The 19237-nt window shown below is 37.0% G+C and overlaps 2 protein-coding genes across 4 annotated transcripts in view; both read right to left on the bottom strand.

The window, feature by feature from the left end:
- Positions 1 to 1685: 1685 nt before the first annotated feature.
- Positions 1686 to 8092, bottom strand: CFL2 (cofilin 2). Of its 2 annotated transcripts, none has more exons than XM_026711005.2 (4): positions 7597 to 8092; positions 4622 to 4929; positions 4457 to 4533; positions 1686 to 4262 (listed from the first exon to the last, which is right to left on the bottom strand). In XM_026711005.2, the coding sequence occupies exons 1-4, from the start codon at positions 7597 to 7599 to the stop codon at positions 4150 to 4152; spliced, it is 501 nt and encodes a 166-aa protein (XP_026566790.1). In that variant the 5' UTR covers positions 7600 to 8092; the 3' UTR covers positions 1686 to 4149. The 2 variants fall into 2 exon arrangements, with proteins under 2 accessions (XP_026566790.1, XP_087778021.1); XM_087921895.1 differs by lacking the exon at positions 7597 to 8092 and adding an exon at positions 6972 to 7064.
- Positions 8093 to 12459: 4367 nt separating this feature from the next.
- BAZ1A (bromodomain adjacent to zinc finger domain 1A) overlaps positions 12460 to 19237 on the bottom strand; it is a 51531-nt gene continuing 44753 nt past the window's right edge. For both annotated transcript variants that reach the window (XM_087921896.1, XM_026711036.2), the window contains 4 exons: positions 17717 to 18177; positions 16119 to 16261; positions 14358 to 14445; positions 12460 to 13724 (listed from right to left, as the gene is read on the bottom strand). In XM_087921896.1, coding sequence (XP_087778022.1) covers positions 13534 to 13724; positions 14358 to 14445; positions 16119 to 16261; positions 17717 to 18177 — 883 coding nt within the window. In that variant the 3' untranslated portion in view covers positions 12460 to 13533. The remainder of the gene's footprint in view (positions 13725 to 14357; positions 14446 to 16118; positions 16262 to 17716; positions 18178 to 19237) is intronic.

Genomic DNA, 19237 nt, shown 5'->3' on the forward strand with positions numbered 1-19237 from the left:
TGTAAGATTTCTCATAAAATGTGCAATTATTAAGAAGAAAAATAGATGAATATATGTTTTATTATAATTGGCTAAATGTGTAGTTACTTCATACCCATCATCCTAATCATATGCACTGTTTCTGCTTCTTTCAAGCTTGGGTGAAACAATTATACATTGCTGTTTTCTTCAACCAAAAAACTATTAGTTTTACTTGTGTAAAATTTCATCATTTAAAAAACCATTGCATATATGTACTTTTGTGGCACAATTACTTTGTATACAGGTCATCCTCAGAGAAAACAATCGAGCTGATAGAGATTACTATAGAAAATTATATAGAGAAGAAAAATAGCTTACTGTCTGTTGCATTTGCCTTCATAGAAAACCACTCTATATAAAAAAATAAGCAGAGCTACCCATTCACAGAATGATGGAGATCAAGATTATTTGAGTGTATAATACAGGTAGTCCTCAAATTACAACCACAATTGAGGCCAAAATTTCTGTTAAATGAGACATTTGTTAAGTTTTGCCCCATTTTAAGACCTTTCTTGCCACCGTTGTTAAGCAAATCACTATAGTTGTTAAGTTAATAACACAGTTGTTAAATTAATCTGGCTTCCCTATTGACTTTACTTGTCAGAAAGTTGCAAAAGGTGATCAGATGACTCCACAACACTGCGACTATCATAAATGTGAATCAGCTGCCAAGTGTCTGGATTTTGACCACATGACCATGGGAATGTTGCTTCGGTTGTGTGAAAAACAGTCATAAATCACTTTTTCAGTTCCATTGTAACTTCAAATGGTCAATAAATGAAATGTTGTAAGTCAAGGATTACCTTTAAAAGGGCAAGTATTTACTCTGTTCCCTTTTCTTAAGTATATCAACAAAGCAGATAATTGAAACAGTATGGGAATTAGCGTAAAATTAATATAAGTATTACTACCAGTAGTCAAAGGAGAGCTTACAGTGTAAATATTAGTGATCAATCAATCAGTAAATGAAACAAAAAACACTTATTTTAACACATCAGTGCTCTTTATATCCTCCTTCCCGACATTTATTGATATTAAAAGAATTCTCATTTTATTCTAATATCAATAATGGGAGAAAAGCCATATGTTTAGAGAGAGCCAAAAAAATCACAACAATCCTATGAGCAAAAAAATCCTTAAGTTTCATATTTGCTTCATTATGTTTTCATATTTCTTCTTTATCCAGCACTCTTGCTTTCTAGCATGTTAGTATCCAATTTTAACTGGACCCTTTATAATCAAGCCTCTAACTACTTTGATAGGATTACACATTACTCAAAACTGGATTGCTTTGATTTGTATCTAATAACACAAGAGCTACCTGAAAATCACTGTTGATTTCAATGAGCCATACCCCCACATTAATGGGATCAGAACTATAGCCTAAAATGGGAAAAACTTTCAGCTAAGGAAAACTGGCAGTTTAAATTAAGATCCATTATGTCAGAAGAACAAACAGCATCTGACATCAACTTAAAGGCATTATTGAAGGTTATTACCAAAGTCATTCTTAGTTTCTGAATCTATTTTTCATGTTTTGCAATTTTCTGTTTCATTTTATATCAATCCACATGTTCTATTATTGTGTATTCAATATTTAAGCCAAGCCTGTTCATTTTCAAGGTTTTTAAAAGAAAAAATGTGGTATCTGCAGAGACTTTCAGTACAGTCATGAAAACTTTTATTTAACATTTCTTTATCCATAAAATAACTGAAGCAAATTCCTAATGCCCACCAGTGATGGGAAGCATGCAAGATGCTCAGATTGTGAAGTTTTCTTCAACGTTTAAGTCACAATGAAGCCTTCATTTTTTTGCATGACAGAAAACAGCAGCTGATGAACCCTGGGGAACATGTGCCAGCCGTCTTTCATTTGTTTTATTGTCCAAGCAGTAGATTGGTAGCAGCATTTAAAAAAGCAAGTTATAGCACTGAAGTCAATCTCAGCACTGTTTTTCAGTTGTAAACAAAATTTGAATTATGGAGGGTTTCATATTAGATACACATAAATCAATTCTGGTTTTACATAAATTGTTGTGAACTTTTAAGTGAATACATAATTTGAGTCAAATGTTTATGTTCTCTTCAATATTCAGTTCTGAAGAGAGAAGAGATCCATTTTACATAATAGGCAGCGGTATATTACTTGTAGAAGATATTCAGTGAGTTAAAATAGTGCTTTATACTGGATATGGGATAAACGTTGCAAACTAGACAGTTTTTTTAAAATTAACACTCATTTTAAAACATTTGAAATTGCAGGCCTAGGTAAGGACTGAACAAAAGTAGGTTTTTATACCAGCCAGAACATTTTAAGTGCACATCATAATATATCCAAGAAATGTTTCATCAACTTAATTCTTATTAGTCTCCTATAAATAAGTTAAGTTTCTTTTTGCTACAAAACTGTTACAATCTGTCAATAGTGTGCATAGCTTGAATGCTACCATAAAGTTTAGACAGTAAGTACTCTAAAAGATATACATTTCACTGGCAATAAGCTGGAGACAGCTGAAAGCCTGAAATAGTCTGAGTTCCATAGTAACAATCTGTAGAACTGTAATATTTGTCATCCACTTATTTTATTTCTTCCCTCAAAGGGTCTTAAAACAATTTTAAATCTAATTAAATTGTATTTGTGTTCTCTGGCATTTTCTGTTAAGAAATTGTAACTGTTTTAAATTTTTGTCCTTTGATGAATACATTCCTTCTAGTGGTATGCACACTTCAACAGCAATTGGCTGCCTAACAAAGTTCCTTTAGGCATACCAATAGAACTCTGTCCAGTTTTGCCATTTGTGGAGAACCGATGACAAGATACAAAAGCATGTGTTCGCCATAAATAGCTTTGGCTAACGGAGGACTGCTCGTACAGAGCAGATCAAATTCTCTATATGGAGTGTAGTGTCTGGCTTTTAGCCAAATGTTCCTGATGCAAGACTCAGTAGCAGCAAAAGCTTTCAGACCTATTTGTACAAAAGTTAACTGGAAAACAGCTGCCCTATGACTAAACAAAAAAGTAGAACATGAAATACTATAACACAAAAACTGGGGAAAGTAACCTGAAATAACACTCTAGGTTAGCTAATAATTTTTATTGTAAGTTTCTGAAACAGGACAAGTTACTGGACTAATTGTTTCCTAATAATGAAACATATTAAAGCAATCATAGATTTGGGAAGGAAGGTTTCATATTCAAATCATTGTAAGAGCAAAGTCACAATGTAATAGATTAGTGATTGAAGTGGAATATATACTAGAGGGATGGGAAGTAATACAAAATGCATTTGTATATGTTTGTATATTTTCCCATGAAAACAAAGGAGTATTCTGTAATAAACTACAGGTTTTATTGCAGTGTGGTGATTTGATATTTGATTTCAAAATCAGAATTTCATTTACAGTTCCTTTATATAGAAATTGCCATTATGAATTATGCTTCACAAAATATATATAGGTTGCAAGATCTGCATGGTAAACAATTCCTACTCTTGTTCAGTAGCATATATTTCATGGGGGCGGGGGGACAACAAAAAGGCACAATTACAGTTAGTTCATTTAACAGAAATGAGGACCAAGATACAACAGACTGATGACACAATTCCATAAATTAATTGGTATTCTAGGGAGATGGAAGAAGAAATCAAACATATTACAAAAAGTGCTTAAAATGCATAGTGTTAGGTGCTGCCATGTAACAAAAAATAGGCTTATAAAGGCATGTGAGGTGTCTGAATGCACAAGAACCTCATGGAATTGCAAGTGCAACTGTAAAGTAAAACTGAATAGAGTCTCATGTGATCATTGGACAAGAGTTTAAAGGCAATCAATTAACTTAAACCTTTTCTTTTTGCTTGGCTAGACTATCCACATCAACTATCACATTCATTGTACACATTTGCAAGAAATGCCTACAGTTTGGGCTAAAATATATGGAAGGCATTCCATGGATTCTACATAAAACTACCAGGTTTAAAAAATAGTCTAATGATGGTCATTTGTAGACTGTTAATGATATCTCCTTTAGGTATTTGGATTCTGGGAAGATGGGGCCAAAAAAAGAATTAGTATTATTCCAACTGAATAAGCTGCAAAAATGGAAGCTCCAGATGGCACGTGCCTGTCCTTTTATAAGGGTTTTCCTTCAAGTGAAACTACCACATTGCCTCCTAGTTTATCTCCCAGTGTTGAACGATCTTTAATATCTTCATAACCATTTACCTGCCATTCGTGCTTAATACCTGGAAAACACAAATGAAAATACATATGTTTTGTTTTGTTCTGTATTTTAGTGGCATTTTTTAAATAAAGTTTTGAAGAATAATGAATATATAGAAATTTGTCTGTCTCCTTGAGCAGAAATTTAAGAAGGATTAGTCTGAATGCAATTGCTACTAAATTCAAAACTGTCTTATGGCATGTTTTCTACTCATACCTGTAAATTTCTTTTTTATGGCATCTTTAGAGCTTGCGTAGATCATCTTTGATTTTAAAGGGGCATTTTCTGGGGCCCTGCAGAGAAGAGGAGAAATTGGTTAATTCAGCTCTAAATCTTGGAAAGTCAACTGTGTTTTTAACAGTAATCCTTTGACTTACACACCAGAATATAAATACTAGATCTTCCTTTTTAGACTCCTTTGTTTCATATGTTGCATCATATAAAGCATATCGGCAATCATTCAGTGGTAACAGCTTCACAAAGGCTATATAAGGGTCCTCGACTGTGACACCAATGTCACCAACTAATATCTGCTTTGCTTCTTCTACAATTATTTGCTTCTTGTCAGCACTTAAACAGAAAAGAACTGCTTTCTTTCTTTTTTTAATTTCTTCTGATGTTGATGATTTCCGTACTTTCATATCATTGAAAACCTTGATAACTTCATCATTCACTGTTACCCCAGAAGCCTATAAAACAAATTGAAATAATATTTGTTAATATAAACTGAATCTGAAGACACACTAAGAGTATTGAATTCAGTAATATTTACTGAATATATGCATAGAATCAAGCTCTGAGAATCTTGTAACTTGGTCCCCAGTGAAATTTGGAAAATTTTGAACACTCTTGGAAGTGTAACATTTGCTAATGTTATGTGCAGTTATTTATGATTAATTCCTATCAAATTCAAAGAAATGTTAATATCCAGAAAATGGTTCTAATATTATACAGGCTTTGCCCCCAATGCTATAATACCTGAATATTCTAGTTCTGTTCAGGAGGCAGAATAAATGTATCTTGTATTGTATCAGGATTTATGTTATGTCCTTAAATTTTAGTTAATAGTATTCTGTATATACTTCACTGAAATCACTACAGGATGAAATAACCAAGTACAAAATGTACAGTTACACTGAAGCTCATTAAAGCTTGCACGAGCCATGCCTAAAAGAATGTAACTCACACCATCTGACTAAGAGGAGGTGTTTCTTAAAGTCGCAGTTATTTAAAGCCATAAATATTTTTTCCAGCTTTCATTCAATTGCAGAAAATGAAACGAAGATGCAAAATTTGCAGGAAAGACATATGAAATGTTCTGAATTATATTTAATATTAAATATTATGCTGGAATGAGCCTAGTGGACAGCAACCCACGCAGCACAACTTTAATATATAAAGAATACCCCAAAATGTGAGAAATAAGTCAAACTATACTTGCAGAAACCTCATTTTCATGTAAACAAATGCACAGAAATTAGGCTTTAGATTTACACCTTTTCTTGAGAACAGCAAGGAACACATAGCACTTCCCTTCTCCAGCTTTTCCTAGAAATTTCTCTCTCCTGGGGGCTGGAGTGGGGGAACCATCTGAAAAATAAAGTCTGCTTCAAAGAAACCTAAAGAGCGTTTGTGATCCAGATTTTATTTTATCACTTTAACCCCTACATCACACTACTAGGGATTCATGAGCGCACCCGTCAAAGTAACAGCACAAACTCAAGCTGGTATTTATTCATGTTTGTCTTTAACACACAAAGAGATACGTGGTTATATGTTTTTAGTTGATGTTTTATTGCACAAAAACAATTCAGTTATTCACTTATAGCCAAACCCCAAGCATTATTTTGTAAACAAAATATAATAGTTATCTCAGTGTTCTCTTTTACAGAATGAGAACCTTTGCCATTTTCCTTCTCTACTGTCAGAAAGAAAATCGAGCCTTTTGTGTACACATACTATCTAGCACCAACAGGAACAGCTGTATAATAATGTCATTCAAATACAATCAGGACATTCCTGCCATTCTGTTGGATTTTCAGTCACATACTGGCAGGGGCAGGCTCTAATGGGCAGTGTTATCTAGAATAGATTAAAAGAGTAAAGATGACCCCCCCACACACACACACGTTTGAATAACTCCTGAAATATAAGCAATCCGTACGTGGTGAATGGTATATACTACTGTACTCAGCTTTCCCAATGAGGGGGTGCTTCTGCCCCAACATTCTCATTAATTAAGATCATCTAACAAAGGAAAACAATGGTTTTATCCCATGTTCTTCATCCAGAAGCAATAAGCTAGTGCCACCACGGAGAGGGGAAAACCCAGCTATGCGTCATTCCATCACACCTGCCTTCCAGTTAAGAAACAGCTTTTTTTCCCCCAGTTAGGCAAAAAAAAAAAAAAAAGCAGCATCTTATCATACATAATGTGCCAGCAGACATGCCGTTATAAGATGGAAGTCATACAAAGGATCTTATAGACGTGTGTTTTCCCACCAAAAAGGGGAGACGAAAGCACAGAAAATGTTCGTTTCTCTCTTTTTTTGGGGGGGACGGGGACCGGGACTGGGGGGAGGGGGAAAGCCCAAATCTTTTGTATCGTCCGTTCTCCCTCAGGTATCCTTCTATTAGAAGAGGGAATATTCATCTGTTCTCCCAAATCTACCCCAAAAGAAAAAGAGTGGATAAAGTCAACCCGCCCTTTTTTATTTCCCGCATTACACGCCAATAAAAAGGGAAAGCGAATGAAACGAATCCTTTCCAGGCAATCAGGGGGTTCGGTTTCATCCTATCCGCCCCACTGCGTTTCTTCTGCCCCAGTCCTCTATCTAGAAGGCAAGGCAAGTCGGTGAGGGGAGAAGCCAGTCCCGTTATTTGGGTCCCGTTCCGTGACTCCAAAGGGCCAAATGCGGCTGCTATTTTAGAGAAAAACCTTCCCCGCTGTACCTAAACGGGAAGGAAACCAGCACGAATCGCGTCGCTCCCCGGTATTTTTCCGCGTCTCTCCGCGAAAGCGTTTCGATCGGGGGAGAGAGCATTTCTTCAAGACCACGACAGGAGCTACCGAGGGGCAAAGTCTCCCTCACCGGCGCTCCCTTTTCCCTTCTCTCGGGGACGGCCGAGAGCCCTGTCCACCAGCCCCCCGTCGCCCCCCAGCTTCCCCCGCGGCCTGCGCTGGGGGGTCGTCCGCCGCCACCCCCTCAACCTAGGCTAAAATTAGACTAAAATGGCTGCCAGGCGCCGCCACGGGGCTCGCTTCGCCCCTCTCGCCCTCGGGAGCCTGGTCCAGTCATTCCGGCGGAGTCCGAGCGGCGAGCGCTCAGGCGCGGCAGGTTGCTCCGCGCTCTTACCATGGTGCCCGGGCTGGGTGGAGGCGCGGGGGATGGGGGTGATGGCGGCGGCCGCTTGTGCCGAGGGAGCGGAGTCGGACTGGCGCTACGGAGCCCACCACGGAGAAGGCAGGCGGGCAGAAGAGAGGCGATCGGCGGGGGGTTCGAGGGGAGAGGGAGGCCGGTCACATGGGCTTCGCCTTCCCTCACCACGTGCTCCAGGCCCTGCCCAGCCCTGCGGAGAAGCCAAAATGGGGAGGGGGAAAAAGACTGAGGGCTCCCCTCCTTTTTTGGCGTGAGAACTTCACCAAAAGGGCGCTTCGGGGGTGAGGGGGAGAACGGAGTCCGCCTCGGGCTTCCTCGGGGGGAAGGAATCCCTGCTGTTCCGCACTACATCCCAGGAGGGCATCCTCTCCTCCTTCGCCCTCTTTTGGCCGACGCCATCCCTCCGCCGTCCAGCGGGCCAGCACCGGAGCACGGATGCGGCGTTGGCGGCGGCGTTGCCTTGCAGCCCCCTCTGCGGCTTGCTCAGCTGCCCTTGCGCTTTTCGGTTGCGCGGGGCGCGGAGGGTGAGACGGGTCCTGTCGCACTTTTGGCCCGCCCCGCGGAGAGCGGCCACCGCCGCTCTCGGCCGTCCCGTCCTGGGACGGGCTGGGCTGTGTTTGTGTGACTGACTGCAAGGGCTCTCTGCTCTTGGAGCCTCGGCGCTGGGTCCTGGAAAAGAGATGGCTGAGGAGGAGGCGGCGATGGCGGCTGCCGAGCTTCTCTGAGCGCACCTGCTGTGATTGGACCGCCTTGTTAAGCCAAGGAAGCGGCCAAAAATGAACCCAGGACGAATCTGTCGCAGCCGAGGGGCCGCCGCCGCCTGATATAAAAAGGAGAGTGAAGAGTGGGAACTGGAGAAAGAGCCGAATGGGAATGAGCTGTTCGTGTTTCGCGGGCAGTAGTGTTTGTGTTTGAGGGTATAGAGTATAGTAACTCCGCTACTTCCATGGGAAAGACCCAAGACCAATTTAAAAGGTTTTTACAGCGACGGTCCCTAGATCAGGAGTGGGGTGCCTGGCCCAGCTTAAAGAAGAATAAATACCGAAATTCAAGACAACATGGAAGAAGCTGCAAGGTGTCCTGAACCATATAAGTGTAGTAGTGTGAGAGACTCATTTGCTGAACACAACCCTCCTGGTCATGCTTACCCATGGTTAATTTTACTATAGTTTATTTAATTAATTTTCCTGGATTCATACCACATGCGGGACTTCTAAACTAACCAGTTGCTGACTTCACACAACATATGTTTGGCTAATTGGTGATTCAGAGTCATGCAGTGACCATCAGGAGCTCATGGGGGTCTTGAGAATTACGCTGTAGAAGCAGTTGGATAACAAAGCTGATGAAAGGGGGAGGCTGTGAAAGGAATGATTTTCACAGCAAGGTTAAGTGGAGTTGAACGTGAGTGACAAAGCCTACTTCCTTCTCCACAAACAAGAACAATTTAGTAATAAATGCATTCTTGATGAAAAAGACAATCAAAAGTTCCTCTGTGTCAGTGTGAGAAGATAATAAAGCATCTGTTCTAATATTTTGAGAGTTGTCATATCATGCACTTGGCTACCAAGTGTGAATGTTATTTTCAGTATTGTTTTTAGGCATCCGACACAGAAAAACATTTTCAACATTTTTACATGGAAAATCAGTATCTTATTGTAAATTATAAATGAATGTAAAGAATTATCAAGAAGTGTTAGAATACTGTTTCAATGGACGTAACTTGAAAAATAGTTTTACAGTTTGACATTGGTTACAACCAGATTTACATTATTTTAAGAATGACTACTAATATATTTAATGTTGAAGTCAGCTTAAGAACTTTTAAGATTGCTCAGAGTTGGCCAAATAGATGTTAAAACATAGGATACAATGTTATAGAAATATTCATCATTAACTGAAATAAAATATCATTGTACTGTGGAATTTAGTTCTAGGACCTTGTTTTTAAATATGGGATAGATGACACTGAGATTTGTGTGAAAAGTAGCATTTATTGAAACTAAGTTGAAGTTCTATATTGAATGACATGAAGCAGGTGATTGCTTTTTAATGAAATATACATTCTGCTATTCCAAAGGTGCTTTTTCCGAAAGGCAACTGGACTTTCTTGGGTTTATCTTTGAAAACATTTTGCTTCTCGTCCAAGAAACTTCAGTTCTTCAGTCCAGTTGCCTTTTGGAAAAAGCACCTTTGGGACAACCGTGACCTGGATGATCGAGAATCGCCATAGATATATATTTTGTTAATTTTTCTACAAGAGATTATTTTCAGTTACAAAGAATTATATATAAGTTTGAGTTATAATAGTTTGGGAATTCTAGTGCAGAGCTCTGAAAATAGACCAATCTAATTCTTCCAGTCAAAGCAGGGTCCAGAATCAATAGCTGATTGGTCAATGCCAAGATTCAAAACTAATTTCAGGGGCAAAAAATATTTAATTAGGTAAACATTCATACCTTATACCATTTATGTCATATGAGAAAATTTTCCTTTTAAATTAAACATGTCCATATATTTTTTCATTTTCTTTCAACTTAAAATAATGAAACAAAAGATTTTATATAACAAGAAAGATGATACTGGTTATGTAGTGAAGAAAACGGAAAAAAAAAACCCTGTATTTATTATAGTGATTAAGATAAATCTGAGGAGCCATCTCTCCCTGATAGGATGAGCCTACCCTTCTTGTGCCAGTGGGAGAGGCCTGCTATGGATCTTGTGTCCTAAGAAATTGAAGCAGGAGGGGTCAAGGAAAAAAGCCTTTTCTGGCTCCATCCCTGTGGAACATTCTACCACTGGAGGTAAGAACTGCTCCCTCCCTTTTGGCCTTCCAGAAGGGTATCAAAACCTGACTTTATCAGCTGGCCTGGAGCCCTGGGGGTGTGCTCACTGCTGGAGGTGGCTGCTGGGATAAGACATTATCCCTGTTCAATCTGGCACTTAGGTCTCTTACTTCGTTTTAGTATAGGTAGTGCTCGACTTACAACCACAATTAAGCTCACAATTTCTCTTATGAGACATTTGTTAAGTGAGTTTTGCCCCATTTTATGACCTTTCTTGCCATAGTGGATAAGTGAAACAGTCCAAATGGTAAGTTAAACTTGGTCCTCCCCATTGACTTTTTTTGTCAAAGGGTTGCAGGTGATCACATGATGTTGGGACACAGCAATGGTCAGAAGTATGCACCAGTTGCCAAGTATCTGAATTTTGATCACATGGTCATGAGGTTGCTACAAAGGTTGCAACTGAAGAATGGTTGTAAGTCATTTTAGTTCCATTGTAACTAGTCACTAAATGAATTTGTAAGTTGAGGACTACCTGTATAATTCTTAATAATATTTTAATTTTGTGTTGTTTTAATCTTTTAACTATTTTACTTGTTGTATAACCTACAAGCTGTCCAGAATCACCTTAGAAGGGCGGCATAAAAAATTAATAAAATAGGATATAAGGAAAAACCTAAGAGAAAAATGATTTATAAAGTTAAAGTTCTTAAGCTTCTAATTAAATTGGTTGTAATAAAATCTAGACCATATAACAACATATTGTAACATCTTATTTCAAATAATATTTCATATTATTTAAAAGTAGATAATCTTAAATCTCCAGATATTAAAAAATGTGAGAAGGAAAAGATTGGAGGTCCTCTATCTGAGCCCGGATGTAAACCTGTTTCCCTGCTCCCTGTTTTTTTGGAGGTCCAATCTCTGGGGAGACTAGAAATTGCTTGATTGGATTATATCTCCCCCATCCCGCCCTTATACTCTGGAGCCTTCACTGAGAGAGCCAGCTTCTCCACTCCTCAGCATCCCTAGCCCCATGGCTCTGTCCCAGAAGCAGGCACCATTTTTGGACTGGCCTGAATGTATTCATGGTGCCTACTTAGGGCTGGACCGATATGGCAGAGGGGTGGAGTGGCCTGCTCTTCTTCCCCAATGATAGCTCCAGAACTCTACAGATGGTAAGAAGGGAGAGATAGGTAAATGGTCATTCATAAATGTGAATCTACCCAAAATTTGTGCATGTGACTGTAAAGCTGCTGCAGCAGCCACAACTTTGAAACCAGATTGTAAGAAGCTTTTGAGGGAGGGGTGTGTGTCTGCCATAACTTTAAGAGTTACCTGTACATGGTATTTATGAAACTATTTGTGATTCATAAAACAGATATGGAAAGCACAGTAATGGCCAAGATAGGAAAGATCAATTTATATTCCAGTAACAAAAAATGAAAATGCTGAAAATACTCAAACTACGTAATAGTTGCTCTTATCCTAGTTTTTGTGATTCACACTTCAACAATCCATAGAATGAAACTAGTAAATGCACAAAAGAAAAAAGAAAACATAGAAAGTCACACTTCTAAAAACAAGGATTTAGTGGGCCACCAGTTACTTAGTGAAGAAATTTTATGATTACCAGGAACCAATAGATGAAGTAAAAACAAAATCCTGTGTCAAAGCACCAAAAACAAAGTAAAGTGTACATGTTTAAATTAAATAATACCAAACCAAGATTTGCTGGAGAAAATCCTGATGACTGAAGGCAATTATAAAAAATGCTGACCAAAGGGCAAGATGGTCAGATATCAAGAGCGATGACACAAGGATCAACTTTCAAGAATACAATGAAACAAGGGAGGATGGGTTGGATTATGTGCCATCAAGTCTTTACTAATAGACAATCCTGACAAAATTATGTCTGTTATGAAGAATCAGAAGTGAGTGAACAAGAAATGATGCAAACAGTTTGCGTTGTCCATCATTAAAATTCCTTGAAAATTGTGTCTTCTTGTAAGCTGAACAAATTTGAAAATGATACACAATGCTGAGACAAAAGTAAGTAAATCAGTAACTTTAATTCTGACTTTTGTAAATTACTAGACATTTAAAAAATCATTGAACAATATTTGAAGAAAAATATTTACTAAATTGACAAACTTTTAGAAAAATAATTAGGCAGCTGTTTTGAAGCTGCATGTTAAAAAGCATGACATGTAGTATGCAGAGTAGTACTGCTGATGATTTGGAATCATCTGATATTACTTATCACACCACTTACCTGAGGCTAACTACCGATAGGGACAAATCTACCCATAGAAGTTAGTTTCACAAAGGGATTTGTTCACTAGTACATGTAAAAAATACTTGGTTTTTTTTTTTCATTTTTTACCAAAATTGTACAAATGAATATAGAGTTTGGTAAGTTACTGTTTTGTTGGAAGAACTCCCAAGATAAAAAGAGGTCAATTATTAAAAGTCTAAACAAAACACCATGAAAACAAAGTTAAGGATTTTTTTTAATTTGCAAAGTAAATATTTTATAAATAAAAAACAAATACACAAATTATTTGTAAGCTAAATAAATATCTTACTTAATAAAGTCAGATTAAATTTTTCCAAACAGCACTGGCACAGTAATTTAAAATATATAAAATTGTACTCATTCACGTAGTGTCAAAAACTGGTGTGCAATGACTTCATGTATTTCATTCGTTCTACTGTACGTATTGCATATTATGATTATAGCCAAGGTAGAATTCTTACAAAACTATGCCACAGTCTACAGTCTAAGAAAATATTGTTCTCTAAACAATATAAGAATAGCTGGTGCTGAAAAAAAAAGCATTTGGACAAAAATGGTCTTTAAAATACCAAAGCTACTATAAATCAGTACTGTATTCAATACATATCAAAATTATTAGACACTGAACAAAACTAGAAAAGGGAACCTTTCCTACATTTTCCTGAGTGCTTAATAAATTGAGAATATAGTGCAGGCTACACTTCCAAGGTGTGGCAGATGTTATTGCTTTCTATGGCTGCATGATTTAAGTGTTTCATTTTCTATGAAAATATAAAGGCTTCTTCTAATTTAAGTCCTAAGAAGTTCTTCTTAAGATGTAACAAGAAGTTAGATGCGTGACTTTTTGGCTGCTGGAGCAACATGGTTCATGTAACCTGATGCAACCGGAAGTCCAAGTTTTTGAGCCTGAACATGAAAAAATGCCTGAAGTCTTGTTCCAGCTTTTGCTTCACTTGTATTACGAGCATTATATTCAAAGCAGTTTGAAAACATCAGTTCAACATCTTCAATGAATTCCGCTGCAAGGAAAAATATAAATATGCCTTTATAGTCCTAAAAGCAAAGATTTCTAAACAAAGAATTTATCTATAAAATTGCAATTGCTTCTATGAAAGCTAATCCAATATAGTGATTAAGGACCAGAGACCTGTTTTTTTTTTAACCTGAATATCATTCTTATTGCCAGCAGCTCTCCCACCCCAAGGAACCTCTCAAATTGGAGTTGTAAAGGGAGACCACATAAGGTATATAAATGTGACAGAGAAAATACATTCTAATATTTTATTTAAATATTAATTGTGTTTAGATAGGCATGTCCCAGGAGAATGCCGTGTTTCTGATTCAAAAGGGAAAATATACTCCAGCCTCACATGACCCAAGGAAAAAAATGTAGCTGCTTAAGGTAGCTGCCAGCATAAGGAGTAATTCTGCACTTGAAAGCATACTTTTCTTTTTGAATCTGTAGCACTGCAGAACTCTAGTGTATAGTATTCTAACATCATCACCTGTAATGTAAGCCAAATGCTGTTGAAACTATTACACTGGTGGTCCCTATTCCAGTGTTATTTTCTATATTCATTATCCAAAAGCCTCTGGTTATTTAAATTAAACTGTTTTAAACATTGTTAAATGATTTAGTCAACATTACTTACAAGCTACTTTATATTCACATTTGTTCACTTTTTCACGGATTATGTTTAAAGCGATGGGCTTTTTTATTATATCGTAGTAGTCTGGTACCTGTATATTGTAAAGTAAATCAAAGAAATTAAGGGACAATTTCATACAAAACAATTTCATTCCTAGCAAGCCCTTTGCTTCCAAGCAACTGGTCCTGTTTGTTTGGTATGAAGAATGAAATCCATATAAGTACATTTGACATAAGTCAGTTTTCAGATTGTGAGGAAGAGAATTATATCTTAACACAAGTTTGTGAACCCATTTGAATTTTTAATATTTCGATCTAAACATGATCTAAAACATCTCTTCTCCACACATCCTAAAAGTACATAGAGATGACCCAATTAAGGAAATACAGTATATTTGTTCATTACTCACTGAGGAAAAGGACTCAAAACTACATATTTCTACATGGCAAAAATATGTGAACCTCTAGGTTTATCAGTTCATTTGAAGGGGAAATTAATCAGGTGTCTCATTAATCAATGAGATGCCAATGAGCTTTTGAGTGTGGGAGATCCTTCCGAAAGAACAGAATCCTGGGTATTCACTATTAAGGTCTAATCTCATTGCAGATATATGAAAGTGTGTCTTGAACAAAAAAGATTTCTGAGGACTTCTTAAAAATAATGGTAGATGCTCAGCAGGTTGGAAAAGATTACAAAACTTTCTAAAAATTTGGACTCTACAACTCCACCGTCTGGCAGATCATGTGCAAATGAAGGCAATTCAACATCAGTGTTAACCTCCCCAGGAATGGTAAACCAACCAAGACCATCTCAAGACCAAGGTGTGTAATATTTTAGGGGTCTTAAAGAATATTTCTAACCAAGCACTAACAAGGCCTAATCCCAGTTTGCTTTTTTAAAATTCAGCTGTTTTGGTTAGAGTGAGCATTAGCAATATTATTTAGTTGATTTTAATAACACTACATATTAATTAGTTCTGTATCCATACTACCCATCAAAGCTACCTTGTTACTGATTATATAGACTAATAGCATATTTCTAATTTATCAAATAGCACATGTAATGACACTTAAAAGTGAAAATTCCTTCAAATTTAACTTTTGACTTCCTAGATATTTTCATCTGGGGTTCCCTGGCAATAATATGGAAGTGGTTTGCCATTGCCTCTGTCTGGAAAGTTTTTAAACTTTCCAATCTACTTTATTGCTCTGATATTCTCTACTCCCACCTAATACCAACTGAATTAACACTGAGCCTGGACAACTCAGGTACACACCGCCCTCTGCTGAAACTTTATTGTAACTTCTATTTTCTCTCTCTTCGTCTTGTTTAAAGAAACATTATGGATTGTTATTTCACATAATTAATTCTGGTCCATTACAGTTAAGTTCTCTGAGAAGCACCATCATTTTTTTTATAATTATGCATTCTCTACTTTTTATCATAACACTACCATCTATTTGCAAAAGTATTTGCATTGGCAAGTCTCGATGAAGGAGAAAATTCCAAAGTGTAATTTGAATATTTCTATAACTTGAATTTTGCACATTATTATGTTAGTCAAAAAATTTACAAAGTTTTTTTATCTATGTGTGGCCTATTAGTTATTATTTTTATTTGTTTGCAATTTTCTTTCTCAGTATAACTTATTTATGAAGATCAGATTTAATTTACAATTGTCATTTTCCCCCCTTGCAATTATTTGCAATAAATATAGTGGTACATTCAAGTTAATTATTTTAGTACTTTGAAATTATTAGTTACCTGTATTTTGGAAACCAATTTCATAAAAGGCCAACTATCATCATGTCGCACCAGTTCTACAACAAGCTGCTCAAAAGCAGATAATTCATGTACTCCACCCTGACGACCTGAAGTCCTCCGATTCAGTGGCGCTTGAGGGGGTCCTGGAATAATAGGATCACACATGGACATCAAAAAAGACAAATGTAGAGAAAGTAGAGAAAATTTTAATATATCCACCATTATAAACTTGTTCAGGTCTTTGGAGTACAGGTAGTCTTTGCTTAACTATGGTAATTAGGAATGGCAACTTTGTCACTGAGCGATGCAATCGTTAAATGTAACATCACATAATTTATAACAGCAGTTGCAGCAGTTCCAGTTATTAGATGAATTCTGTGTGCGCAGTTCCTGTGATCATGTGATCACTATTTGCAACCTCCTATTGGCTTCCCCATTGACTTTGCTTGTCAAAAGCCAATAGTGATGATTGAAAATGGTAATCACATTACCGTGGAACACTAGCTGTCATAATTGTGAGTTGGTTCTCAAATGCTCAAATTGTAATTGCATGATCACATGGACACTGCGAAAGCCGAATTATAAGGATGATCAAAAAAACCCTCATTTAGCATGTCGTAACTTAAAACAATTGCTGAATGAGTGGTTACTGAATGAGTGTGCTATGGATGGTTATATAGTTTTCATTTAAAACTTACTTCCAAAATGGCAGATATAACTCCCATGTGTTTCAGACAAATAAGGTGAATTAAGAGACGATTGTACAATTCCATACTGTATAAGTAGAAATAAATTGTTCTGAGCCTGGCTCATTCCATTTTATGAAGAAAAACATGATCAGGAAACAGATAGTTATACTGGCACTTGTGCTAAGTTATTTCAATTCAACCCGTTTGTTATACATTCACAAACATCGATGCAAATACAGCTTACTCTTTTCACAAAGATAGTTTCACCAATCAATGGAGTCTGCAGCAAATCACAATGATGTCATCATACAAGTATTATCAATTGCCCAACCTGAGAGAAACTCATGTCACCAATGAACAATATTTTATTTAGGCATTTTCAACTATAACTGCTATTCCAAGCATTGTCTGATCCTGATTCGTGTTTACTTTCAAGATATTATGTTGAATATTATAAAGCTGGCTAGTCAATAAGTATAAAAAAATGAAAATAATCTCAGTTGAAATGATTTGGTTAAGAATTCTCATCCTTCTATTCAAGCTGCCGCAAATCTAAGTAAGAAAGCAGTATTTCTTCAGTATTGCCACAAATAATTTTACGCTTGCAAATTCACCCATTAAATGCCCTCCATTGTTAGCATTGGACTACTTCACTAGCAATAGCAATAAGACTTATATACCTCTTTATAGTGCTTTACATCCCACTCTAAGCAGTTTTACAGAGTCAGCATATTGCCCCCAACAATCTGGGTCCTCATTTTACCCATCTTGGAAGGATGGAAGGCTGAGTCAACCTTGAGCCTGGTGGGATTTGAACTGCCAAATTGCAGGCAACTAAGCAACCAAGTGACACTAAATATGAACTGAGTTTATTCTGGCAGTCAATTTTATTTTAAAGATTTGAGGTACCTGTAGACTGACGTTTCCTACCCCTTCTGGGGGGGTCTGTATCTGGTGATTTTTTTTCTACTGAAATTGGAGAGCTTTTCTCTTTCCTTAAATTCATTTCCTCAATAATTCTGAAGCCAAGAGAACCAGAAGAACTACTATCTTGATCGGTGTCTGTTGTCTTCATTCCTCTACGTTGCCTTCGATGGCTGGTCAACTCTACAAACGCATCTGCCTTCAGCATCTCTTGCTTATGGCGAGTAATACGACTGCTAAGTCGTAATGTTTTTGTCACTGATGGAGGAGCAGATTTTGTTTTTCTAATATTCTTTCCAAGACCTTTATATGAAGAGCCAATTTGCTTAGGTGTATTCTGCTGACTGCGAGAGTTGTATCTTCCAGTACTCAGCTGATTACTAGCAAGCTTTGGTGCTCTTGTTCTTAAAGTAAATTTTACTTGAGAGTTCCCCAATTTGGATAAGCTGTAAGAAATTAGAGAATTATAAATGTTTGTGACACAAATATTTTTTATTCTGTTTTATTCTTCAAACTTGTGAATTCAGCACTTAACGGAAAAAGTAAGATACATTCAGTCAGATTTCTTAAGTGTATATACAAATGGGACATTGCACTGGAGAAATTTCATTCTAGAATCATCTATGTTATTACTTCTGATTTTAAAGTGCACAAATGATGCGCTTGATTAAATGATCAAAGATGGTAATGTTAGCACAAGGACATTCCAAAATGGGTATTAGCATTTCTTTATATAGCCTGGTCTCAATTAATACAGGAGTTTATATATGATAAGCAATAGTCAATGAAAAAGTTTAAAATCTAGCAAGATATTTTTCTAGTTAGTAGTTCTAGTCACCATTTTTTAACTAACTGGAAATTTTAAACAAATCTACAAGAAATAGCCTGAAGTGCAGCATAATGGACTACTGTAATTTGGTGTTTTCTGGAATATGATGAATTACAAGCTGTCTCTGGCATGCTAGCGCTGTCAGGTAGAGAAGATTCAATTACGATACAGATCTTCATCACAACTCTTGATCTAGAAGAATGTGCAATCAGCAGTAATCCATCTCTCTGGCTAAATGTTGAAATCAAAGGCTAAACCTATGAACAGATAAATGGGTAGCTACTTTATTCAAGTATACTGCAGTTTTATCAGTTCTTGTATTCTGCTGTCTCCAGGTACTGCCACATCCACTGTCTAGAATTTTGTCTTTCTTACTGACAATTGTTAAACCTGTGGAGTTATGTGGCAGATGCTTGTTTGTTTGAATTCTAAAATCCCAGAGCACTTTAGCATCTTCATTTTCCATTTGTCTATTGGAAATGGAATTTCCAGTGCTTGCCTGTAAGCAAATAGTATTCATTGCAGATATCCCAATGCACAATTATTACTACTTTCTCATGGGCTTGTTTGTCGTCACTCTGTTAAACTAACATACACATGTGCTCTCTTGCTTATGTCTCCAGGATTTGTCTCCCTAGGAAAAAAACTAGAGAATACTGGAAGTCTGTATGCAGCTT

Source organism: Pseudonaja textilis, chromosome 1, assembly GCF_049901715.1.
Source record: "Pseudonaja textilis isolate UNSWEBS1 chromosome 1, rPseTex1.2, whole genome shotgun sequence".
NCBI lineage: Eukaryota > Metazoa > Chordata > Lepidosauria > Squamata > Elapidae > Pseudonaja > Pseudonaja textilis.

Excerpts from the sequence above, each read along its gene's own strand:
- CFL2 (XM_026711005.2), bottom strand. Across the intron at positions 4,534-4,621 it reads GATCTAGTATTTATATTCTG|GGCCCCAGAAAATGCCCCTT; the intron begins GTGTGTAAGTCA and ends TCTTCTCTGCAG. Across the intron at positions 4,263-4,456 it reads CATAAAAAAGAAATTTACAG|GTATTAAGCACGAATGGCAG; the intron begins GTATGAGTAGAA and ends TGTGTTTTCCAG.